This window comes from Marmota flaviventris, chromosome 18 (genome assembly GCF_047511675.1).
Source record: "Marmota flaviventris isolate mMarFla1 chromosome 18, mMarFla1.hap1, whole genome shotgun sequence".
Classification (NCBI taxonomy): Eukaryota; Metazoa; Chordata; class Mammalia; order Rodentia; family Sciuridae; genus Marmota; species Marmota flaviventris.
The window spans coordinates 18,087,550-18,114,601 of record NC_092515.1 but is presented as its reverse complement, the minus strand read 5'-3'; the positions used below and the strand labels follow the sequence as shown (position 1 = coordinate 18,114,601).

At 38.0% G+C, this 27,052-nt stretch overlaps 1 protein-coding gene across 4 annotated transcripts in view; it reads left to right on the top strand.

Moving 5' to 3' along the window:
• The window catches only part of Uba2 (ubiquitin like modifier activating enzyme 2), a 45,923-nt gene extending 24,156 nt beyond the window's left edge, over window positions 1–21,767 (top strand). Inside the window, exons 9-17 of one of the 4 annotated variants that reach the window (XM_071605224.1) lie at window positions 585–684; window positions 1,987–2,147; window positions 4,834–4,927; window positions 5,022–5,134; window positions 8,812–8,967; window positions 11,074–11,170; window positions 17,251–17,356; window positions 19,335–19,471; window positions 20,929–21,767. In XM_071605224.1, the coding sequence (XP_071461325.1) occupies window positions 585–684; window positions 1,987–2,147; window positions 4,834–4,927; window positions 5,022–5,134; window positions 8,812–8,967; window positions 11,074–11,170; window positions 17,251–17,356; window positions 19,335–19,471; window positions 20,929–21,110 (1,146 nt within the window). In that variant the 3' untranslated portion in view covers window positions 21,111–21,767. The other 3 variants (XM_071605223.1, XM_027941450.2, XM_071605225.1) reach the window with 3 other exon arrangements.
• Window positions 21,768–27,052: the final 5,285 nt, after the last annotated feature.

Sequence of the window (27,052 nt, the reverse complement as noted above, 5' to 3'; positions counted from 1 at the left end):
CAGACTGAACTTTGGAGTTTTAGGGGAACTTTGGGGGAGGTGGTTCAGGAGGTCCAGGCAGTCAGCATTCCCTTATCCTCGCTTAACTTCTTCTTCCCTTAACTGTTTTACTGGTTTTAACTATTTTATATGTAGGGATTCTGTGTAAACATTTGAATATTTTTTTAATGGCTTTTGAAAATTGTTACTCTGCTTGCATTTGACATGTGTGATTTGTTTTGTTTTGTTTTTGTGGATTGTTTTTTGTTGTTGTTTTATTTGTTTGGTACCGGGAGTTAAACTCAGGGACACTTGACCACTGAGCCATATCCCCAGCCCTCTTTTGTATTATATTTAGAGACAGAGTCTCACTGAATTGCTTAGCACCTCCACTACCCTTTTGCTGAAGCTGGCTTTGAATTTGCCATCCTCCTGCCTAAGCCTCCTGAGCTGCTGGAATTGTAGGCGTGTGCTGCAGGTGCACCTGGCTTTGACATGTGTTTTTAAATCAGATTTCACAGTAAATCATCAATGAAATTTTAATGTATTTTATCAACTTGGGACTTGTAGGGCTCATGGGATTTATCTTTTCTTTTTTTTTAAAGCTTTTTAAAGATGATATCAGGTATCTATTGACAATGGATAAACTATGGCGGAAAAGGAAACCACCTGTTCCATTGGACTGGGCTGAAGTACAGAGTCAAGGTAAAAAAAAAATACATTTTAATCAGGGCTGGGGCTATGGCTCAGTGGTAGAGCGCTTGCCTGGCATGTGTGAGGCACTGGATACGATCCTCAGCATCACAAAAAAAAAAATAAGTTTATAAAAAATATTTTTAAAAAGAATTAAACTCTGCATTCCATCTTACACTTAAAAAAATATGTTTTACTTTTTGGAATACCTAAACTGGAAATCACCTCACCAAAAATGTTTTAAGTACTGTATTTTTTTTTGAAATTGTGTTCATATGTTAAGATAACATGAAAAAGAAAAATCATTAGATCTATACTCACATTGAGAAATAGCCATTATTAATATTTTAAGGAATGTTCTGATCATCTTAATTGTGCATACAGATGCAAGTAGTCATGTACACGTTACATAAATGGAGTCATATATTATTTGTATATGCTTTTGCAGGGGGATACTGGATTGAACCCAGGTATACTTTACCACTGAGCTACATCCCCAGTTCTTTTTGTGTTTTATTTTGAGACAGTCTCACTGAGTTGCTAAGGCTGGCCTCAAACTTGAAGTCTCTTGCCTTAGCTTCTCTTGTAGCTGGGATTACAGGTATGCACCACCGTGCCAAACACTGTTTTTATACTCTTGGCCTGCTTTTTTCAGTCAGTATTATTTAACTAGTCATTTGTTGATTAATATGTAGTTGCTTCATATGTTCCCTGAAACAGACTGCATCTATATGTGCATCTATCTTTGTACCTCTGTAATTGTCTTTTTTTTTAGATTTAATTTTAAAACACATTTTTTAAAAAATTAAATGAAGGAAACTTTTAGTGACCACTTCCTTATTCCACTCTTCATTGACACATTGTGTTTCTAGTTCATGTGAACTGTATTGCAGTATGTGCACAGCAGTGCAGAGCACACTGGAACTTAAAAGATCCCTGGAGATTTTAGTCACCACTTTGAAGCAGTTTTCAACAATATAAGATGCTTAAAATTAAGCATTGGGCAAATTGAAGTATGATTCAATAGCTTCCATTTACTGAGTGATAACTATGTACTAGGCATAATGCTTATCATCTTTGTTATATCCATGAATCCCCCAGTAATGCAAGTCCTGATGGCCTTGTACTTTTTCTATCAGTTTTAACAGTTTTCTTGTTCAGATACTTGTACTGTAGTGATATAATTTTAATGAGATTTGCTTTATATGTAGACTAATAAGAATTGGTGTAGGATTGAATTTATTATGTAGATCACATTAGAGAAATAATGCTTATTGAAATTTGTAATTATTATTATTATTTTTTGAGGAGAAGAATCCAATCCATCAGATCAACAAAGTGAACCCCAGCTAGGTCTGAAAGACCAGCAGGTTCTAGACGTAAAGAGCTATGCAAGTCTTTTTTCAAAGAGCATTGAGACTTTGAGAGTTCATTTAGCAGAAAAAGGAGATGGAGCTGAGCTCATATGGGATAAGGTTAGTATTAAAAATGAGTATCATCTATTGCTTATGTATCTGATGTATAGTTCTTAATCTGTAATAGCAACTAGTATTTTTTTGTTTTTTAGATATCATTTTTTTTCTATCAGATTTTGAGGAAATATCTATAATTTGGTGTGGATGTTTTCATCTCTAGTTACTATATTTGTCAGATTCTTCTTTTTTCTTTTGACATTACTGGCAGTTGAACCCAAGGCTTAGGCAAGGCAAGTGCTGTACCACTGAGCTTCACCTCAGCCCTCCACTTTTGAAGTGTGAATTTTCTATAAATAAATTTGAGCAATGTAATAAAACTTTATTTTGGATTCTAGTAATACATTTATAATTACGTTGACTAGAAAGATAATGTGAATTTTATTAGTGAAATGTTTTACTGATTTAACATTCTGTGTAATACAGACTTATTTAAAGTGATCATGAAATCTTTTCAAAATGACAGCTCATTCGCTGTGTATTTGATCTAGAAAGTAATAAAATTGCCTTTTTATTGAAATAGATATAGCTGTTCAGAGATTTAAGAGAAATACTTCTCAGTATAAAAAATGATATATATTTATTCTTAAAGTTAAAAATAATATTTAATAGTGCTCTGCAGTTAGATATTGTATTTTGAGTTCATTTTACTTAATTTTAATTGTAGTCAGGGGATTTTAAAAGAGTCAGACCAGTTTTAGAAATCCAAGATACCTTTCTGTGCACAAATTTTGGAACTTTGTTTAATCAGATATCTAAAATAAAGCTAGTAAATTTAAGTTCTTGAGGTCTTTGGAGGTGGGGGGGGGGGGGTATTACTGGAGATTGAATCCAGGAATGCTTTGCCTCTGAGCTGTATTCCCAGCTCTTTTTGAGGCAGGGCCTCTCTAAGTTGCTGAGGCTGGCCTTGCACTTTCTTTTTTCTTTTCCTTTTCCTTTTCCTTTTTTTTTTTTTTTTAGAGTCTTCAATTTCAGATTTTCTAAAATATGTAACATCATTTAATGTGGCCTTGAATTTTCTATCCTCCTGCCTAAGCATCTGGGATTACTGGCATACACTACTGCACCTGGCTCTTGAGGCTTTTTGTTTGTATTTTATGGTTGCAGGATTGAATCCAGAGGCACTCAACCACTGAGCTACATTCCCAATCGTTTTTTGTTTTTATTTTGTTTTATTTATTTAATTTTGAGGAAGGATCTTGCTAAGTTGCCCAGTCTGGCCTTGAATTTGGTATCCTCCTGCCTCAGCCTCCTGAGTCACTGAAATTATAGGTGTGCACCATTATACATTAATCTTTTTGGTTTACATGATACTAAGGGTAGTTTTTCAAATATTTTCATTGTTCTAGATATTTGGAAAGTTTTTTTTTTTTTCTTTTTTAATCTGTCATAGGGGCTAAAAAAGGGAACTTGGAACTGAGAATTGTTACCTTCTTCGGTAAAGTCCTTTTGATACCTAATGGGTATCATAAGCCAGTTGCCTTGGAAATTCCTCATGCACACTATTGATAATGTGAAATATTCTTACTCATCCTTAGCACAACCTTGTGAGATGCTCAGGAAGGTTGATTTGTCTGAAGTTGCACAGCCAGTTAATAAGTACATGAAGGAACTCACTTCCTAACAGCTCTTTTTCTTTTTTCTTTAAGAATAAAAAAGCATCTTCTTACAGAGAGAGAGAGAGTTACATCTCAACTCAAGAATTTACCAGAAAATAGAAGTAGAAACAGTCATGACAGGGAGTAGCATTTTGAATTTGGAGATGAACTAGGTATATGGTGATAAACAAATGTTAAACTCTGAGCCTTTGCTCCAGGAATTACTCTGGGCCATGCAAAAATAGCATTTGCCTTTAAGGGTGGTCATCCTTATTAGCTGAAAAGTGACCCAAAGGCTGAATAAAAAATATTAACATGGCTTGATAAGTCCTTTTTCAGCAGATCCACTGAACTAGAGTTGACTCCTTCAGCTCTAGTTTTGTACACTGAAGAATTCTGCACAGGGCATTGCTAGTAAAAAGGGCATATCCAAAATGTTTTCTTCCATCCTGTTATATCTTCTTAATTCAAAGCAGAAAGCCTTACCGAAATCTAATTAAAGAGTCTAGGATATGGCCTCAAGAAAAATGCAAATTATAAAGAAAAAACTTTGATCATGTTTCGTTATCTGAAGACACAGCACACATGGGTGAGTGGTGTATCTCTGAATGGAGTTTGGAGGAGGAGAGCCCAAAGTAGTAGTCTAGGTCTTTCTGAGACTTTAATGAAACTGTTTTGTCAAACAGCCTGTGTCTTTGCCTGGATTCTGTGCTTATCCAGCAATTATCTCATTATTAACTAGTGAACCTAGGAAAGGGTTGCCATCATCAATTAATGGAATTGGGATTCTGGTGTATTATGTACTTGGTCCCCAGTGCATTTGTTTAAGCATGAGCAATCTCCTAGAAGCATGGTAGTTCTTGATGTTATTTTTTGACTGTATTCCTGGACCAGAAGTCATAAGCCCCTCTCCCTTTTATCCAATCTCCATGCTACTTACTTGAGAGTAGCCTCTCTTTCATGACTACCTCTTGTTCTGGTTAATTGTCTACAATATTATACATATGTGAAGGTACTCTTGTATGAAAGTAGTACTAGTCAAGCTAGTGAGTTCATGGGAAGACTTGTTAAATAATTTATATTATTGGCAGGATGACCCATCTGCAATGGATTTTGTCACTTCTGCTGCAAATCTCAGGATGCATATTTTCAGTATGAATATGAAGAGCAGGTTTGATATAAAATGTAAGTTGTTTTGTACTTCATTTGTATCATCAAAACCTCAAAGTTGTTTTTTCTTTTTTAACAGCTAAACATGTTCATCTTTTTCCCCCCACAGCAATGGCAGGGAACATTATTCCTGCTATTGCTACTACTAATGCAGTGATTGCCGGGTTGATAGTATTGGAAGGACTGAAGATTTTATCAGGAAAAATAGACCAGTGTAGAACAGTGAGTATTTCTGTTTGCCTCTTTTTATTCAAGGTCTTTTTAAAATTGTAGGAGTTGATATATAGTCAGTAGTAGAGCATTTGCTATGTATGTGCATGGCCCTGAATGCAATCCTCAGCACACACACCCCCAACTCCCAAAGTATAAAAAGCACGTAAAACAGACATTTTTTAAAATTAAAACAACAAAATTGATTTAAAGCAAAGGAAAAACAATTGTTTTAGTTATCTTGTGTGAGTGCATGTTTAAGTAATCTTCCTGGAAATTTCAATAGAAAAGAAAGCACATTGACTTATTTTTATCTAATAAGTGAAAGCAGAAGCTAATTCGTTTCTAACATTTCCAGTTTTACCAAATTCTTGGAGAAATTTAGCATGAGATCTACATATTAAAAAGATTTTCCAATTCTATGGTTTAAAAAAATGGTTATTCTTTGGTCATTGGTCTTTGGTCATTCTTTTTATTCTCTTTTAGAATTATTTTATATTCTTTGATTAATTTTCAAGTCTGAAATCTTTACTACGGATATGTCCCACCATTTCTACTAGATCTGTGTTTTGTTTACTTAAGTCTTGATTTATGGTTTTGTAACAATGTATTTTAGAATTGTAGCTATGACAGTTCAAGTATCTATACATACCTTGAAGTACATTACCTCATAGAGTATTTGTACTACCAACCTAGGATAATCTTTTCTTTTTGTGGTACTAGGTATGGAACCCAGGGCCAGTGCATTCTAGGCAAGCACTGTGCCACTGAGCTCCATCCCCATTGCTAGAACTACTTTTAAATTCTCGACTTTAGGTTTTCAACCCATACGTGTTTAGACAGTAAATCTGCTTGGTTCCTTTCTTGCTGTAATGATTGATAGGAAAGACATTAGCCCTTCCACCAAACCCAAGGTCAAGATAATTCCTCTTGCTGTTTCTATTGGGAAGGTGTTTTTCTCTTTGCTCTCCCTCATTTCCAGGTTCTTGAAAGAGTTCCTATATTAGTAAAGGATGGGCTAGGTGTGCCTCTTCAGGCTAAACCACTTGACTGGGCACCATGGCATACACCTGTAATCCTAGTGGCTCCAGAGGCTGAGGCAGAAGGATCACAACTTCAAAGTCAGCCTCAGCAACTTCATGAGGACCTAAACAACTTAGCGAGACCCTATTTCAAAATGAAAAGGGCCAGGAGTAGTTAAGTGCCCCAGTAGTTAAGTGCCCCTGTGTTCAGTTCCTGGTCCCCCCCCCGCCCAAAAAAAAAAGTCTGAACCACTTGAATGTTCTGTTTGGTTCCTGCTTTTGTTATTGAGTTTGTCTTAGGAGGCTTTGCTTTCTTACCGGCTCAAAGAAACTTCCTAAAAAGTTCAAGTAACCAATACTTTTGCTACTGTTTATGTTCTCCTTTTTATGATAGTGTTGTAATCAAAGGACCCGTTTACATTTTTAGTTGTAGGCTGACACAGTACCTTTATTTTATGTTTTGTATGTGGTGCTGAAGATTGACCCCAGTGCCTCTCTCATGCTAGGCAAGTCCTACCTCTGAGCCACAACCCCAGCCCCAGGACCCATTTATTTTTCAGGAATTTTTAAAAATGTCCAGCCTGCAATGGTATTCTTTTTTTTTTTTCTTTTTCAGAATTAACAATACATTCTTTATTTCATTGTTGTTTGGCAGAGCTGGGAATCTAACCCAGGGCCTAATGTGCTCAGAAAGCACTCTATTACTATACTACACCCCCAGCCTTTATAAATTTTTTTAAGGTAACTTCTATGTTTTCATAAAATCTCAGGGTGAAGGAATGTACAGTCATATAATCACTCTACCATCTTGATTCAATTCTTTTTTTTGTTTGAGTGCCTGGGATTGAACTCAGGGGCACTTTTGACCACTGAGCCACATCCCCAGCCCTATTTTGTACCTTTTTATAGAGACTGGGTCTCACTGAGCTCCTTAGTACTTTGCTGTTGCTGAGGCTGGCTTTGATCTTGCTATCCTCCTGCCTCAGCCTCTGGAGCCACTGGGATTACAGGTGTGTGACACTGTGCTGATTCAATTCTATTTAAATGTTTATTTTGGCTGCCATAATTTTAATTTCTAAGAACTTTTTAAAAATTGTTCTTCGGCTGGGGATGTGGCTCAAGCGGTAGTGCACTCAGCTGGCATGCGTGCGGCCCAGTTCGATCCTCAGCACCACATATAAACAAAGATGTTGTGTCCACCGAGAACTAAAAAAAATAAATATTAAAAAAATTTTTTTTCTTTTTATAGCAAACAACTTTTCCTATGGCTTCAGTGTCCCTTTGAGCCCACAATCATAATTGATTGTCAGACTTACTTTATGTCAGTTTCCTGTAACATCCTTCTGATTTCTTTGCTCGTTTCCATCCACCTCTTGGACTGTTGATACCTATATATCTGGATTTACTTTGTTCACATTTTTAAATGAGTATTAAGATGGATTAATAATGTTTGCCTGGGTATTAACAGTGATACCTTTTTTGGAGTGATGATTGGTCTGAGTGCCTTTACACAGACTGAGTACACAATCTGAGTTATATCCCTAATCCCAATTTTGTTTTATTATTACTTTCCTTAGTATGCTTAATCTTCCTGGCAAAGCCCAAAAATCAAAGAAATGTTTCCCCCATTTGTTTTTTAGTTTGCTTTCTAGCCCTGCTACATGACCAGTATTCACTGTAGGGAAAAGTTACAGAGGGGGGACTCTACTGTCTCCAAGGATTTACTCCTTTAAACTTGGGGGAATCTATAGGGTTCTCCTTTAGAGTTAATGATTCTTAGTAGACACAGTGCTACATTGTAGACGAATATGGAAAATGTGTATCTAAGCTTCTTCTGTTCTTCTGACTTTGTTGTATTTGTTTAATCTTGCTAGTGTGCATCAAACTTTATAGTAGTTTAAGGTTGGGACCTTTCCTAATTCAGTGTAATTTTAAAAAAATTGGTCTTGGTTTTTAATTTTTTTGAGGAGGAGATATTAGACAAATAGCATTAATACCAGTATCTTTCCCCTATTTCCATAAATGTTATTTTAATTGTCCTAGGAAATTTGGAAAGGTGGTCACTTTTGTTCCATATATCTGTAAAAGCATTATCATTAATTGCAGAAGTGTGTTGGTCTTAAAGAGGTTGACTTAAAGTAACTGAGAATAAAAACTATGAAGGAGGGGCTGAGGATGTGGCTCAAGCGGTAGCGTGCTCGCTTGACATGCGTGCGGCCCGGGTTTGGTCCTCAGCACCACATACAAACAAAGATGTTGTGTCCGCCGAAAACTAAAAAATAAATATTAAAATTCTCTCTCTCTCTCTCTCCGCTCTCTCTTTAAAAAAAAAAAAAAAAAACTATGAAGGACACCCAGAAGCTGATAATGATGATACCAGAGACAAATACGGCTATACTTATACTCTTGCTAAATTAATCAGCAGAAGCATGTGGAGTCGGTTTACTCTTTAGAGTAAACCCAGCTGTTTATATGGTAGCTAAATAGAAAAGAAGATTAAAAAACTAGACTCTTTAAAAAGTTATGATTTTCCTGATCCTTGCCATCTCTAGAGGAGGATGTTTAAGTAATGTTGTTTTTTTATTAATATACAAAATGATGTTTTAGATTGGTACATAAAATTGTAATTCACATTTCTGATTCCTGCTTTTTGGTTTTTCTCCAAAGATTTTTTTGAATAAACAACCAAACCCAAGAAAGAAGCTGCTTGTGCCTTGTGCACTGGATCCTCCTAACCCCAATTGTTACGTGTGTGCCAGCAAGCCAGAGGTGACTGTGCGACTGAATGTCCACAAAGTGACTGTTCTCACCTTGCAAGATAAGGTGAGTTCAGGGGCCAATTCTCTTCCCTAAAACAAAAAAATCCAAGTGTCCTTTTATCCTTTAAAGCATATTACTAAATACCTAGTAACAAACTAAATTCTAGGTAATTGCTCCGAAAATCTCTGAAGTGAGTTGCTCTAATTTCCTGGATTATTTTACTATCTAGATTGCTGTGCTTTTCTCTCTGATTCCAGAATATGTGCCTCCTATCCCAGGCACATAAGGTATAAGTGTATTTGTCTGGAATATGTACCATAGGTGGCATAGTATCATGGCATGCAGACTTCTTTGCTCTTTATTTCCCACACAGTGAGTAAATTCTGATTTTTGTTCATTTGTTTGTTTTGGCAATAATAGGGGTTGAATCCCAGGACACTCTACCACTGAGATAAGTCTCCAGACCTTTTTATTTTTTATTTTAATATAAGGCTGGCCTTAGACTTGTGATTCTCCTGTTTAGCCTCCCAAGTAGTTCTTTTTTTTTTGGATAGATAAAGAAGTGTCTTCGCAGCTGGGGATATAGCTCAGTTAGTAGAGTGCTTGCCTCACATATAGAAGGTCCTGGGTTCAATCCCCAGCACCAAAAAAAAAAAGAAAGAAAGAAATGTCTTTGAATAGTTTTGGCTATGGCCAAAACCCACAAAGAGTTTTTATGTTTTGTTTTATGGTAGTACTGACAATTGAACCCGGGGTGCTAGACCACTAAACTTGGCTATATTCCCAGGCTTTTTTTTTCTCTTCTTGAGGCTGGCCTTAAAGTTGTGATCCTTTTGCCTTAGCCTTCCTACTAGCTGAGATTATAGTTACAGACTACTGCACTTGACTCAGACAAGGTATTTTTATGAATTGTGAATACTTGACTAAGAATAGCAAAGTTCTATGTTTCCAGTGGAGCAAAATCCCAGTTAGTAGCTTTGTATTAAGGGTAGGGATAACTTGCAGAGTTCAGGTGCTCTAGATGTTGGATAGTACCCATTTCCACAAAATTAGGAGGCTGTTAATTATTTATGAAATCTGAGACTTAGTGACAGTATATAGATTTTTGTAATATGACCTGATTCTGGATTCACTTGTAGAGCAGGAGTATAAGAAATGGGGGTTTAAGATATAGTCTAAGTCCTGTGTGGTGATGCACACCTGGAATCACAGCTTCTTGGGAGGCTAAGGAAGGAGCATCACAAATTGGAGGGCATCTTGGACAACTTAATAAGATCCTAATTCAAAATAAAGAGGGCTAAAGATGTAGCTTAGTGGCAGAATGCTTGTCTATGAGTGAGGCACTGGGTTCAATCCTAAATTGTTTAGATTACTTTTATTGAACTTTTTTAAATGGCTGAAAAGTGTCCCTTCCCACTTAGGGAAGCATTTTGGATTGTTCTCTGATTGAATCCATCACAGTGCTACATATTTACATACCTCTTAAGATAGGTGATTAAGCCTTTCCCAAAGTGGGTAGGGAATGACCTTCCTCCCAGAACTCGCTACATAGGGAAGACTAATTTGCAATCATATCTTGGTCAGGGAAGGCAGCAGATCTTGGTTAACTGGCCATTGGAGGGTTGCTGCTCTCTTTTATTCCTAGGAATTATTATTGTTGAAAATATTGACTTGGGATTAAAGATAATTCCTTTATTTGAGGGTAATTAGACCCCTAGAGAGATACTCTATATCACTTTTTAGGAGCTGGTAGTGATCAGAATATGATCACTTATAAATCTTCCAAACCTATATGGAATTCAGGAAGGATGAGGTCATCTGAGAATCAGGTTAGTAAGAATTTCTTTTCATCTGTCAAACCTTCTGTTACAGGGCTGGCATAGAAACTGGGATGAAATGTTAAGTTTGGAGTCCACTTCCTAATGTTCAGGGGAAGAAAATATCAAGAGCCAGTCAAGTAGTTCTTAAGTCCCATTTAGAGGAAGTTTGCTCTGATCTACATTTGTGGTTGAATGTGGCTAACTCTCCAGTTTTTCCTAACTAGCCCCTTTATGAAAGGAGAAAGTAAGAGCCTTTATAGAAAAAAATCTAGAGGTTTTTATTTATTTATTTTTAAATGGTCTTTAAATGCCTCTATTAATATTTTTTAATCTTTTTTTTCCCCTATAGATAGTGAAAGAAAAATTTGCTATGGTAGCACCAGATGTCCAAATTGAAGATGGGAAAGGAACAATCCTAATATCTTCAGAAGAGGGAGAGACAGAAGGTATTATTGCATTTATCCACTCCCCTCATTTAGGGGCATGAAATTATTGCGCACTCTAATGTGCTAACTAACGTGTACTCTCTGCTCCTCAAAGGAAGGAGAGTGGAGTACAAATTATCTGTTCATTGCATATGTTACTCGGTTCCATGGTAATGGGGGTGACGTTTGGTCATGGAAGTGTTTTCCCAAGGTGGTGTTTCCTTGATGGAGTCACCACAGCACAAATTTGGATGCTTCTAAAACTCGATACTAAGGGACTATTTCTCAATAACTCAGTGGACAGATTGTGACCAGTTTTAGTGACTGCATTATTCTTGTCTGCTTCCAAGGAACCTCTTTTCCTGTGTCATGGAACCTGGAGGCTACATTGGTAATGAGAAAACTTCTGGCTTTTAAATCAGTGGGGAGGATAATCTTGAGTTTCTTGGGTGTTTCTAAGAATGGGGAAGTCTTGATAGCCTGCTCCTGCTACACAGCAGAAAATGTTGGTGAAGTCAGTGCCTAGTTTTAGCTCTCTAAGCTTTCGTAAGTTTTAAACAGGGCCTAGGAATGTGGCCCAAAGGTAAAATGCTTGCCTAGCATGCACAAAACCCTAGGTTGGCTCCTGAGTACCTCCACTTCCCCTCCTCAAAAAACAAAAAACAAAAAAAAAAAAAAGGAAAGAAAAAAAAATCTAAGCAGGTTATTACTTTTGTTAAAGTATTTGTTAGAAGATAAGATAGAATACATTTGATTGGATTCTGTTGAAGCTTCTATAGTAAGAATTGCATTGTAATTAGACCTCCTTCAGATTACTTTAATCAGTCTGATTAGAAAGTTCCCACATTCCTTCTGCTATTTTTATATCTCATTTCTTGGGTTACCAGTTTATTCTTCCATGTCCCAGTTCTTTACCAGTGTACCATTATTATTTCCTGTGTGTCGGCTTTTTTATCACCTATTTGTCTAGTGGTCATTTATTCACTATTCTTTGCCAGGTGCTAATAGGGATTCAAATATTAACCTTTCTTTAAGGCTTAGTATCAGGATACTTGGTATAATTGCTTGTTGAGAATTGTTTGGGATATTAGATCACATGTAATTGGAGGCCATATATTGGCTGGGTGTCAGTCTATTACAGGAGTCCACTTGAATATTCATGTCCCATTTTAGCTAACTGTCCTCATCCTAAAGAAGTTTTGGTTTGTGATATGTTGTCCCCTTAGTTTTCACTAGTTCTTTCAGATGTTAGTTTAAAAATGGAGGGCTAGGGATGTATCTCAGTGTATAGTGCTTGCCTAGCATGCATGAGACTTTGGGTTTGATTCCAGCACCCCCTTCCCCCCCCCAAAAAAAAAAACAAAAAAAAAAATATGAGGTCAAGAATCTCAATAGTTAAAAACATGTCCCTATTTCATGGAGTACATGTGGTACTGAGGTTGAAACAGTGGTTATTCAAATGCATGGAATTCTGTATTTTAGGCATAGTCTTAGGGTATTTATAACAAGCATGGATTCAAGATAGCAGTCCTTGGCACAAGGTACTTTACAGCCTGGAAGGAGAGTAGATTTAGTATATAGTATATTGAAGAAGGGTCAAGTACAGGGTATGAATTGAAGGAGAACATATTTTGCTTTGTGGAGGGAGGGTTAGGGCAGCAAGAGAGGGGAAATTGTTGGGTTAACTTTTAAAGAAGAGCTGGGGACCTGGACAGAGAAGGGAAGGTCTGCGTTTGGATAGAATAGATAGCATCTATAAAAGCATAAACTAGTAAAACAACATAAAAAGCTCTAGAAATGGAGAATAATTTGTTTCCATTACAGAATGAAAGTGCCGTAGGGTTGGCAGTGGTGGTGAGGCTGGAACTTTCTGTGTCATACTTGCTGTGTTTGTCTTTCTCTTCTCCTCTGACTTGCCTGGCCCACTATCCCATTCGCACCAGGGTTTAAACACAGGAGCAGTGTGGTTCCATATAATGTGCAGAGGGTCTATTAAAGAGGGTGTGAAGTAGAGGCAAGGAGCCAGTAAGGGTTAGAAAGAGTAGCATCATTAGGCCTGTACAATGTTGTTAGTAGACTCTGGATTCAAAGATGATGCTAATTCTCTAAAATAAGAACCCATATTAACTTTTGAACCCATTAGTTCTTTTTTTTTTTTTTAATTGATTTTATTTTTTTAAATACGCGACAACAGAATGCATTACAAATCTTATTACACATATAGAGCACAGTTTTTCATGTCTTTGTATGTAAAGTATGTTCACGCCAATTCATGTCTTTATATTTGTACTTTGGTTTTTGTTTGGGTTTTTTATTGTTGTTGTTGTTTTGCATTACATATACCACAATTTTCATATCTCTGTATATAAAGTAGGTTGACACCCAATTCTTGTCTTCATACATGTACTTTGGATAATGATGTCTATCACATTCCACCATCCTTGCTAATCCCCTGCCTCCTCCCTTTCACTCCCTCCCCTCTTCCCTATCTAGAATTCATCTATTTCTCCCATGTTCCCCCTCCCTACCTTATTATGAGTCAGCATCCGTATATCAGAAAAAAATTCAGCATTTTTTGGGTGGGGGGGATTGGTTAACTTCACTTAGCATTATCTTCTCCAATGCCATCCATTTACCTGCAAATGTCATGATTTTATTGCTAAGTAAAATTCCATTGTGTACATATACCACATTTTTTAATCCATTCATCCACTAAAGGGCTCCACAGTCTAGGTTGGCTCCACAGTTTAGCTATGAACCCATTCTTTCTGAGGAGGATTATATTAACTGAAAGGGTTTGAAACTGGAACTGGAATTCAGTAGGAAGTATCATTGTCCAAAGATATTCCACACAGATGAAAATAGTTCAATAAAAATAATCTGGAAAAGAACTAGAAGAAACCTTCAGTATTTTCTGGGTGTCAAAAATTTAGGGAATGCCTGGTGTAGGTGGTGCATGCTTTTAATCCCAGCGGCTCAGGAGGCTGAGACAAGAGGATGGCAAGTTCAGAGCCAGCCTCAGCAATTTTAGCGAGGTGCTAATAAGCAACTCAGTGAGACCCTCTTTCTAAATAAAATACAAAATAGGGCTGGGGATGTGGCTCAGTGGTTGAATGCCCCTGAGTTCAATCCCCAGTACCCACCACCAAAAAAGAAAGAAAGAAAGAAAGAAAACCTTTTAAAACATTTTTCTTAAATGAAAGAAAAATGGTTTAAAAAAAAAAAAAGCTAAGTGCGATGGCACATGCCTGTAATCCCAGTGGCTCAGGAGGCTAAGGCAGGAGGATCACAGTTTCAAAGCCAGCCTCAGCAACTTAGCAATTCAGCAAGACCTTGTCTTTAATAAAATATTTAAAAAGGGCTGGGGGTGTGACTCAGTGGTTAAGCACCCCTAGGTTCAATCCCCAGTACCAAAAAAGATTATTGAATTGAAAATTTAAATTATGTAGAAATGTATAGCCTTTAAATATAATTAGCCAGGTGGGGTGGTATATGTCTGTAATCCTAGGTACTTGGGAGGCTGAGGCAGGAGGATCACAAGTATGGGGTAGCCTGGGCAATTTAGTGAGGCCCTGTCTCAAAATTATTTTAATCATGGTAGCATATGAGGTGGGAAGATCCCAAGTTCCAGGCCAGCCTGGGCAATTCAGTGTAAAAAATAAAAAACAACTGGGATATAGCTTTTGTTTGGGGGGATTGGCTAACTTCACTTAGCATTATCTTCTCCAACGCCATCCATTGACCTGTGAATGTCATGATTTTATTCTATTTTATTGCTGAGTAAAAATACCACCTTTTTTTAGAAAATAGTTCCAGTTCAAACCCTTTCACTCATCCACAGTGAGTGGATATAGCTCAGTGGTGGAACTCCCCTGAATTCAGTCAGACCCTAGTACTGCAAAAATAAATAGATAAAATTTTAAAAATGTAATGAAAGCGGTTGCTGATGTTGTACAACTGTAGAATGCTAGCCTAGCATGTGTGAGCCCTTGGCTTCAATCCTCTGGTACCTAGGACCAATAATAATAAACAAACATGATAATATCACCATAATTGTTTTTTTTTTTTTTCCTGGTACTGGGGATTGAACCCAGGGCCTTAAAGATGCTAGTCAAGCACTCTGCTACTGCATTACATTCCTTAGAAAATCTATGTGCCTTGTATAACAAATATTCAATAAAATAGACTTCGGAGGGAATATAATTTGGCATGAAATTGGGGAAGCAGTGTTGTTGTTATTGTTGTTTTAATATTTTTATTTTATTTATTTTTTTATGTGGTGCTTAGGATTGAACCCAGTGCCTCACACATGCTAGGCAAGTGCTCTACCTCTGAGCTACAACCTCAGCCCTGTTTTTGCAGTTCCAGGGATTGAACTCTGGGCCTTTCACAGGCTAGGCAAGTGCTGAGCAATCTGTCACTGAACACTTGCCTAGCCTGAGGATGAAGTTTTGAATGAAACTTAACTGCTTTTGTAGGCCAGGAAAGTGGAACATTTGGACAAGCAGGAGAGAAAGGATAATTAAGGCAGAAAGGCCTTAGAATAGAGGGAAGAGATATGATACCAGAAAGTCATTTGGAGGAGTTGTTCTTCAGTGGAGTATTTATAATTCATGTAGCAAAGGTTTTTGTTTTGAGGTGATGTTTTACTGTGTTGCCCAGGCTGGCCTAGAACTAATGGATCATCCTGAGTAGCTGGGACTACATGTGCACGTGGTGTGCCCGGCTACAAAGAATTATTGAATGCTAAGAACTGTGTGCTACATGCTGGGGATTTTAAGATAGAAATGATAGGTGAAGCCAGCAGCTGGGGAGGCTAAGGCAGGAGGATCACAAGTTCAAAGCCAGCTTCAGCAAAGAGCCAAGCGCTAGGCAACTCAGTGAGACACTAAACAACTCAGTGAAACCCTGTCTTTTACAAAATAGGGCTGGAAATGTGGCTCAGTGGTTGAGTACCCCTGAGTTCAGTCCCAACTACAAAAAAAAAAAGGACGATGAAGAAAAGAAATGATACGTGAAAGAAGAGAACAAATTGAACTGATTATTTGGGGGACATTTTGATAGCTTCTTGTTGAATAAAAAAATGAAAAGTCCATTTGTTTTCCTTGATACAGTGCTGGAATCTTATCTAATTGTAAAATTCACTAAAAAGTGTACTAGGTTGTCACAGATATCTTTTTACAAGTAGAATATATTTCAGACAACTCTAAAAGTTGCTTTGACTTTTCTAGGACTCCAGAATTAATTTGATTTGAATGAGAAAAGTTTCTCAGAATTTCTCACTTTGGTCCCCTTGTAGTAGTACATTGACTGAATTCCTAAGTACCTAACAGTTTCAGTGTATTTGTCTGCTGTATCTACCAGAACAAATACCACAGCCTAGGCAGCTTAAACAACAAAAATTTATATTCTTCAAAGTTCTGAAGACTGGAAGTCCAAGATAACATTGTGTTGCAAGGTTTAGTTTCTTCTCAGGCCTCTCTCCTGGGCTCGCTATGTGTTCACATGGCCTTCCTTTTGTGAAAGCACATCCCTGAGTATTTAAATTTCTTACTACAGGGACACCAATCAGATTGGATTAAAGCCTACTGGTAAAGGGTTCGTTTTAATTTAATTACATCTTCAAAAAGTTTTATCTCCAAGTACAGTAACATTCTGTGGTTCTGACAGTAGGAATTTTGGAGGGACATAGTTCATGATAGAGGAGTGTCTTGTTTTGTTCGTCCTATTGGGGACTGAACCCAGGGGTGTTCTGCTACTAACCCCTACATCCCCAGCCCTTTTTTAAAAATTTGAGACACGGTCTTGCCAAGTTTAGAGGCTGGCCTTGAACTTAGGAACCCTCCTGCCTCAGCCTCCTGAGTCACTGGGGTTACAAGGGGTTGGGGTTTTAGTTTTATTTTTTGTTTTTTAATCTTTTTAGTTATATCTTTATTTTTTAATAAATTTCCATATGGTGCAAAGGATGGAACCCTGTGCATCACATGGGCAAATGTTCTACTACTGAGCTAACACCAGTCCCAGGGGTTTAGCTTAAAATTAACTTGACTGCTCCATGAAGACATAACTAAAGGATCTACATTTCTTTTCACATTTTCTAGCTAATAATCATAAGAAGTTGTCAGAATTTGGAATTAGAAATGGCAGCCGGCTTCAAGCAGATGATTTCCTTCAGGACTACACTTTATTGATCAACATCCTTCATAGGTAGGAATTATTAATATTTTATGTATAAGAAATTAGAATATACAAATTTAAGGTGGAGGAAAATGTTTCCTACCAGTAAACCCTACTGTTCAGTAAAAACTGCAAGTGTATTTGCTTGAGTTGGCCATTGAGTTACCTGAAGTTTGACCTATAGGAAGTTTGAGGATTCAGAAATAAAAGGGAGGGGCCAGATGTGGTGACACACTCTTGTAATCCCAGCATCTTGGGAGGCTAAGGCAGGAGGATCAAGAGTTCAAAGCCAACCTCAGCAAAAGCGAGGTGCTAAGCAACTCAGCAAGAACCTATCTCTAAATAAAATATAAAATAGGGCTGGGGATGTGGCTCAGTGGTTGAGTGCCCCTGAATACAATCCCTGGTACCCCCATAAAATAAAAATAAGACTAGAAATAAAAGGGATAAGCAAAAAATATTTAAGGGTTACCATCAACAATGGTAGCTGATGTATGACTTAGAGTATAGGCCTTTGAGTAGTTCTAATCAGTGGTGAGTTCATTTTAATAATTCAACTGGAATAAAATAGTTAATTTTTAAAATTCCTCAGAAGATAGAACTACTTTCCCCCATAAAACAAATAATTTTATGATTTTTTTATTGTAATAAAAACTAAAATATTAAGAAACTAACCTGTACAGATTCCTTAGTCATGTATTTTTTTTTCTCTTTGGTATTATTTCCTACCCACCTAGAAAACAAGACATTGAATGTACTTATGTTTCAGAATATTTACATAAATATATACAGCACAGTTACAAAGCAAATAGTCCTCCATGAAGGGTAATAACTGTGTTTGGTATCCAAACATTTTGCCAACATTGCTATCTTATACTAACCTCTGTAGTCTTTTGTGTCATTGTTTGAAGGTAATATTTATTTATACTTGTTTTATAAAAAGCAAAAAACAATGTCTGGGCATGGTGGTGCATGCCTATAATCCCAGCAATTTGGGAGGCTTGAGGCAGAATTCAAGGCCAGTCTTGGCACCTCGGTGAGACCCTGTCACAAAATAGGAGAAGGGCTGGGGATGTGGCTCAGTGCTAGTGACCCTGGGTTCAATTCCCAGTACTGTCCGCCCCACGTCCAACAAAACAAAAGTCATAAAGTGATAGGAAAGACTGAGTATGGATTACTAGTAAGAAGTAATGGAATTAGAGAAAGACATCACTGGGGTGTGATCTTAAGCCTCAGTTGGACACCAGTTGGCTACCAGTGGCATGCTGTGTTCAGTTTTGAAAGAAAAGATAGTGAAAGGACATATATAGTAAAGAAATATCACATGGTGTCTAAAAGAGGAGGCATAATTAGGGTTTTTTTTTTTTTTATCATATTTTTTAGCTCTCTGGGAACAGAACCCCTTAAAACATGTAAGTCTTTTGTTTGACTTTCATGCATTAAACTTTCATACATGTTTTTGGGAACTCATGTACAAAAGTGGGGTGCTATCTAGAAAGATGGGTGGGTAGCCCAGAAACCATGTAACCCTAATCCCTAAAACACCAAACTGCTTTGGTAGAGTGATTACAATTTTTTGGCATAGTGGCTGAAAAAATGGTGTCTTAGAAATTATTTTGGGCTATGGTTTCAGACTCAGTTTTCTACATAAACAATAGAAGTTATTCAGCTTTTTGTTTTGTTTTCTTTGTTTAAAGCAATTCCCTAATATGAAAGTACATTTGTTTTGGCCACTTAAATTAGTTTTGAATTATCACAGTCTTTTTTTATTGTAATTTTTAAAAATTTGAATCTGGTTATGTATTTTGTACGCAGCATATACTTGGAACTTTTGAGAACAGTGTCTCTTGTTACCTTCACTGCCATTATTAGGATATGCACCCTCTGCTTTTTGTTTGGAGTAGGTAATGATAGCATTAAGGATGCATAATTCCTTTGAATTATGTAATTTTGTTTTGTAAATAGTTGTAGCAGTGGTCCTGTTTTATGGTATGCAATTCTTTTACAGTGAAGACCTAGAAAAGGATGTTGAATTTGAAGTTGTTGGTGATGGCCCAGAAAAAGTGGGGCCCAAACAAACTGAAGATGCTGCCAAAAGCATTACCAATGGCAGTGACGATGGAGCCCAGCCTTCCACCTCTACGGGTGAGTCCTGGCCTCAGCCAGCAGATTAATTATCCACTAAGCAAAAAGTATGGAGAAACAAACTATAATTATAGTTAAGAATGCTGATTGAAGTAGAAATTCATAAAAATACTAGAGATGTATGCTGATTTGGTATTGATTTGATAACAGAACTTTGAATTTCTGAACCATGAAGACATTTAAGACTGAGGGAAATTCTTACAGGAAATGAAAACCCTTTGTTATTTTTTGTTAATTGGAAATATCAGTGAATTTACTAATGTCTAAAGTTTCTTCTAACTAAATAGTAGGCTGCTCATTTTATTTAGGAGCAACAAATCAATATGTATCTATTTTGAATAGACAGGTGTGTGGTAAGTATGGGATTTTAGTGTTTGGTAAAGTGCATCAGAGGGATTTGTTCCCTGGTGTCAGTGCTGGAGCTTGGTGCTTTTCTAAATAACTCATTCTTTTCTATGCTCTGAATGTTTACTTCCCTCCTCCTTTTTTTATTCATGAAACTAAAAGTTTCCTATCAGTTTTTATCTTCTCTGTTTCCATTGTGTTGACTCCCTGTCTTTGCATTCTTTGGAATATATTTAGTCTTTGTTCTAGTCTTGAGAGTGTGGGGATGGACTTTGAGACTATTATATAAAGTGTAGTTCTCCTATGGGCTGTTTTTCCCCCTCCGAAACAGGCTCCTTTGAAACTATTATGATAGCTTTTAAAAAATTGTAATTTGAAGTAAACATTTATTGATCCTTTGCAGTAGGCAGATTTAAGAGGCTATTAGTAGTAAGATATAGGTAGTTTGCTTTTGATTTTGGTAGAGGGGGAGATAAAACTACTTTATTGTGTAAAGTTACGAGCATCAAATGTGGAGCTCCCACTTTGTAGGCTTGAATCCTGGCATCATTTTTGCAGTAGTGTGACCCTGGGAAGGAAGTCAATCTCTGTACCTCACTTTCCTTTTCTGGAAAATGGATAATAATGTTATCTTCTTTATAGGGTTGTTGTGATGATTAAATGAGTTGTTATATGCAAAGGGCTCAGAACAGTTCCTGGCACATTGTAAGTGCTGTTTGTTACGTTGTTGTTGTTGATGTTGTTACCTTCACTGCCATTATTAGGATATGCACCCTCTGCTTTTTGTTTGGAGTAGGTCATGATAGCATTGAGGATGCATAATTCCTTTGAATTATATAATGCTTGTTACCACTTTTATTTTACTTAGAAAAAAAATAGGTGCTTTTCCTGGGTTCAATACCCAGTTAACCCCCCCTCGAAAAAGAAAAAGGTGGGGAGGATAGCTGCTTGTTATTTAAAACAGTAAGTAGTGTGAGAAGGGACGGTTCCCTAAGGATAGCCATTATTAAGTTTGATATAAATTCAGAGAGTTAGCTTTAAAGTATATAAAATATTGGTGAACCACTAATAACTCCCACACTTTTAATCTTTTTTTTTTTTCCTGAAATAAGCACAAGAGCAAGACGATGTACTCATAGTTGATTCAGATGAAGAAGGTCCTTCAAATAATGCTGATGTCAGTGAAGAAACAAGAAGTCGCAAGAGGAAATTAGATGAGAAGGAGAATGTCACTGCAAAGAGGTCACGTACAGAACAGATGGAAGAGCTTGATGATGTCATAGCATTAGATTGAGCAGAAACCCTCCTGATACGTTAGTTCATCTGGGCAGGACCAGATTGTTATGTCCTTTGTTCCAAAGGGAAAATAATGACAACGGTGACTTGAAAATGATTCTGCTCCCTTTGAAAGCATTCATTTTGCTAGAACTATTAGAACATTGGCGTATGCTGTATTGAAAGTAGGAGTATAGTTTTAAAACCCTTTGAACAAAGTGTGTGCATAACCAGTCATGAGATGAAACACCACAATGCATGTTGCCTTTTTAATGTAAATACCCTTAGGTATCATTTAATAGTTCAAAAATATTGTGGTTTAGTAAAGTTGATACCTGGTTATAAATATTATGCCTTTATTTTTGGCTAGAAGAAGAATTATTTTTAGCCTAGATCTAACCATTTTCATATTCTTAACTGACTGAAACAGATTCAAAGAAATATCAAGTGCTATGCATTGAAACTTGTTTTTAAATGTTAATTGGCACTATGTATATTAATGTAAAACAATGTTAATTTACTCAAATTTTCAGTTTGTACTGCCTGGTATGTCTGTGTAAGAAAACAATTTTTGTGTATTGTTACAATTTCAGGTTATTTATATTTGATGTTTTGTAAAACTCAAATGATTATACTGTACTTATGGACCAAATAAATGGCATCTGCATACTTGTTACACATGTCTGAATAATTCCCATTTTTCCTGCCTTATATCTACATTAAGCATGCTAAAGTCTTTGCATTTAAAAAAAAAAAACTTCAGCCAGCCAGGCATGGTGGTACATGCCTATAATTTCAGCCACTCAAAAAACTAAGACAGGAGGAACAGAACTTCGAGGACAGCATGTACAGCTTATTGAGACCCTGTCTCAAAAGAGAGGTGGGAGGGTGGCTGGTGATGTAACCCAATGGTGGATCATTTTCCTAGCATGAGTGAGGCCCTGGATTCAGGCCCCAGCAATGCCAAAAATAAAAAATTATTTTAGTAAAAAAAATTATTCCTAATGGGTGTGAAGGTTTAAAAGATCTCTATTTTTGGGCTGGGGATGTGGCTCAAGCAGTAGTGCGCTCGCCTGGCATGCGTGCGGCCCAGGTTCGATCCTCAGCACCACATACAAACAAAGTTTAAAATTTTGATTGTTTTGGCTGGGGATATAGCTCAGTTGGTAGAGTTCTGGCTTCACGTGCATGTGGCCCTGGGTTCAATCCCCAGCTCCACCAAAGGAAAAAGAAATTACATTGTTAACATTTAGCCTATTTATTGTTGAACATTTCTTAAGTGGTCTTTGCCCAGCCCCATAACTGGGACCTTGGATTTGAGATGCTGTGTTGGGTGTAGGGATCTTTCCTCCTTTCTGCGCTTTTTGGATTGTCCTGTTCTCCAACAGAGGAGTCCCTTCTTGAGCGTACTGTTCACAACCTAGCTCTAACCTACAGATATGGCTAGAATATCTGGGTGGAGTAATACTTAGCCTCCTTGAGCTGGAGCCCAGAAGTCCTTGGCCCTTGAGAGTGGTCTTGTCACACAGATGGTACCTTGAGTTTTCAGAGATCAGAAACCCTTAAGCTGTTTTCCTCGTGGTATACCAGTGTCTTTGGTGTTTTGGGCAGTAGACCTTCAGTTGATGACAATAACTACATTTCACATGGATAATTTATTGGATTTTCTACTTTGTGTAATTCTCTGCCATCCCGTTTATTAACTCTTCTTGTTTTATATCTTTTGTAAATTCATGTAATCAAAGCCTTTAGAAAAGTCATGTTGTCTGCCCTCAGGAGCCTGCTGCTTGATGCCTCTGGGATAGACTGATTTCCAGCCTTCTGCTCGGCCCCATCCTGAAATACAGTGTCAAATCAGCCTCCTGGGGAACAGTGTGGTGACATTGTCTCAAAAGACTGATCTACATATCAGCATGTACCGTGAGAGGATTCAGTGTTTTAATCTAGAGCCTGAATCATCAATGAAATAACTGACGAGGCAAAGATAATTAGTAGATCCCAAACCCTTCAGTGCAAGCCTTTCAAGGAACAGTCAAAGCTCAGTGCAACAATGTTGCTGCACAGATCACCTGAAAGTAAAACTTCAGTCCCAGCAATGGGTAGCTCTGGTTGTCACCACCATAATCATGTGACCAAATCTAGCAGCACTAATGGAACTACCTGATATTAGGTGCTTCCTGATGAGATGATAACAAGAACACACAGCACCTTGCCAAAATATAGCCTGAATCTAATAAGCATCTAGGTTTAACTTTTAGCTCAAAGGAAGTAGAGAGGCACGTTAAATAACAGTGAGAGGAAACAGACAGATGCAGATGTGTTATGTTCCTTCCATAATCCATCAGTCTGGATTCTTCAGTTGAAGTCATTATCATTTAAAAAGGAAGAAATTATTCTGGATTAAAGGAAATTTAAGAGACATAACCAGGGATAACTATTTCCTGGCTCAGCAAAATAAATGACATTAGCAATTTTTTTTTTAAATACCTGAGACAGGCTCAGTTTATTTATTTTTTATTTATTTTTGAAGAGAGAGAATGAATCTTAATATTTATTTTTCAGTTTTTCGGCAGACACAACATCTTTGTTTGTATGTGGTGCTGAGGATCGAACCTGGGCCGCACGCATGCCAGGCGAGTGCACTACCGCTTGAGCCACATCCCCAGCCCAAGCAATTTTTTTAATATTTATTTTTCAGTTGTAATTGGACACAACACCTTTGTTTTGTTTATTTTCATGTGGTGCTGAGGATCGAACCCAGGGCCTCGCACACGCTTGCCGAGCGCTCTACTGCTGAGCCACAACCCCAGCCCAGACATTAGCGATTTTAGTAACAATTGAAAATTTGTATTGAAAGCCAAGTGCAGTGGTAACTCCTGTAATCCTAGCTACTTGTGTAGTAGGGGATTATGAGATTAAGGCCAGCCGAGGCAATTTAACAAGATCCTCTCTCAAAATGTAAAGGACTGGGGATGTAGCTCAGTGGTCAAGTGCCCTTGGGTTCAATCCTTATAGCAGAAAAATAAATAAGCAAGCTTCTCATTCTTAGCTGTAGAGGTAGGGAGGGCCTCTTGTTTCTTTGTATTTTTAAAGTAGAAATCCTGAGGTCCAAAATCTCCATTTGACTGTTTTGAGGGAGGTTATATTTAGAGAAGTATTTTTATAGATACTTTCATACTGGGAACACATTATTTGCATTCTGCACTCAGAAGGAACATATTCCCTCCACTCCCCTGCCCTGTATCCAATTCAAAACAAATTCCAGCCAAAAGCTTATTTGAGGAATTTTAACTGCTCTCACTAAAAAAGTAAAATCAACTGGGTTGGACTATAGGGCTACAGTGCTTTCCTGCAGTTTGGTTATATTTTGTAGATAACTACCTCCCGGTAAAGTAACATTTTAATAATTTTTGCTAAATGTCTCTGACTCATGCCAGCTTTAAAATGTTTAAGTCTAGCAAATGATGACTCACACTAGACTGGGAAAGGTTCTGAGCAAGAATTTTATTAGAATATATAATGTAAGGTTCTCAGGGTACAAAGTGGTGCTGGGGATGGAACCTTGGGCCTCAAGCTAAGCAAGCCCTCTACCACTGAATTACAGTCCCCAGACCCCAACAATTTATTTCCACTGGGCAAGTCAATTTCAGAGTTAGATATTTTGCATACTATGTCATTCACTCATTCAATAAATATAATAGCATCCCTCTTCTGCACTACAGTGAAAAGCATTATTAGTGTCATTAGCCTGGGCAGAAACCTTTGAGAGCAAGACACAAACGGAAATCCAACTACTCATGTCAGCAATAAGTGGTGGGATTGAGGCTCTGAGGTCCTTCAAACTAACCAGTTGGTTCCAGCAGCAGTTTCCAGGATCTCTGAAAGTCATAAACACCAACCTCTTGCTCAAAAATGTATTACTGGTATTGCAAAAGTTTTACTGATTGAGCATCCATAAGTAGATCTTCCCCATTGAGCTATATAGACTGGCTAGAAGTTTTACCATGGTATAAGATTTGGGCAGAAGAAATTCCTGTCCCTGAGTGCATGATAAGGTTTCAAGACAAGAAAAGATGGCCTCTTGACACTTGAAAGCAAGCTGCAAATGTTGGTTTCTAAGCCTAGTTTTTAGACTGAGGACCAGTCTAGGGCTTCAAGTGTCAATGCTTTGAATCTTTTCTGCCCTTCTCAGAATAAGGGAAATAATAGGACCAAGGGATGTTGAGAGTAGACTAAATCTGCAAGAACAAGAGACATCTGAGAAGAAGGGATGGAAAAATCCCTTTGAGTACACCTAGTAAAACTTAAGAGTATATCAGATAGCCCAGCTCCAGGAGCGGAGGGGACAGTGTGCTTCAGGTTTAAGATTTGTGCTGATCTCCACAGAAGAAATTCTGTAAGGGTGAAACCTGTTGCAGACTGAGGGGAGAGAAAGAAGTGTGGATCCCAGCAACCTCCTCCTTGTGGAATTTGACTGCATAACATTCCCTTTCCCTCATAACCCAATTTTTCCAGCCATTGCCGGTTGACATAGGACCTAAGATTCCATAGGAAAACCCCTGAATTGTGTTCATAATTAGAATCCAGACAGGACAGACAACTAAGGGGGTAGCTAGATGGAAGCCAGATTACAAGAAGGAACAATGGGGGCGGGAGGGGTCCATAAAAAATGGGTGTAGACAAAGTCTGACTAGGATGAACTTCTGGGGCTTCAAGATGGTGGCTCAGAATGTGCTGTGAGTTCAGACATGTTCAGTTTTTGCCTCCTGATTGCTGAGACAAAGGGAAGACTGGTTAACTTGGGAGGATGTGATACTCCTCCTTCTTCCAGCCGTGGTACCAAGGCAGCGGTATGTGGGAACCAGCTCATCCTTTCTGGCAAGCACTGATGATACCTCTCTTCCCAACTCTGCTCAGTGACCCATATTGGTAGTTTGAAATTGGCCCTAGTGGGAGTATTTACACCATCGTAATTAACAAAAGGTACAAGTTAGGACTGCTGATTTGTATAAAATTTCTCCCCAAGACCTGGTTGTTAATATATACCATCAGACCACTAAACAAAATGGAAAGAGGAAGAGCGAAAAAGAGAAGGAAAGAAACACAAAAGAACACTCCCACATCAGTGGAGGGCAGAAAAGGCATCGGTGGAGGCCAGCAGTGGATCCATGGACAGTGGTTCAGGTCTCATGAGTTGGCCTGTCCCTTTTCTTCTCCATTGTGCTTCTCAAGGCAGAATAAGGGCCTGGTGTAGTGACCCAAGCCCGAAATGCACCCAGGTGTAATCCCAGCGGCTCAGGAGGCTGAGACAGGAGGATTTTGAGTTCAAAGCCAGTCTCAGTAACTTAGTGAGGCCCTAAGCAACTCAGCGAGACCCTGCCTCTAATAAAACATAAGAAAAGGGCTGGAGATGTGGCTTTTTAAGTGGTTAAGCACCCCTGGATTCAATCCCCAGAATTAAAAAAAAAAAAAAGACTGTCTTCCTGGATTCACCAGTCTTGACGGAAAATGGCATGGTGTTCTGCCAGGTGCATGATGCACGCTTGGAATCCCAGTTACTTGGGAGTCTGAGGCAGCAGGATCATGAATCATGAATTTGAGCCCAGCCTGGGTGACTTAGCAGGACCCGTCTCAAAAAAAAAAAAAAAAAAAAGGAAGAAGAAGAAGGTCTTGTTTTGTGGGACAAACCTCTAGTCACCTCTTGTTCTTACCAACGTGGCCTCTATGGATGTATGTCCAAGGACCTTCAGCAACATTAGTGCTTTCAGGAGCATCCTTTTGAGCTACAGCCAAAATCAGAGGCTGGGCTGGTGCTCTTTTGACATTCTCCCTCATCTGCCCTCCCAGGATCCCCGCGTGTGCTAGGCAAGCCTTCTACCATTGAGCTCCATCTCAGGGTGACTCCCTGTTGTCACTGCAGCTGAGGCTTGCTACCCACTGGTTCTGAGCCTGAGGCCTGCT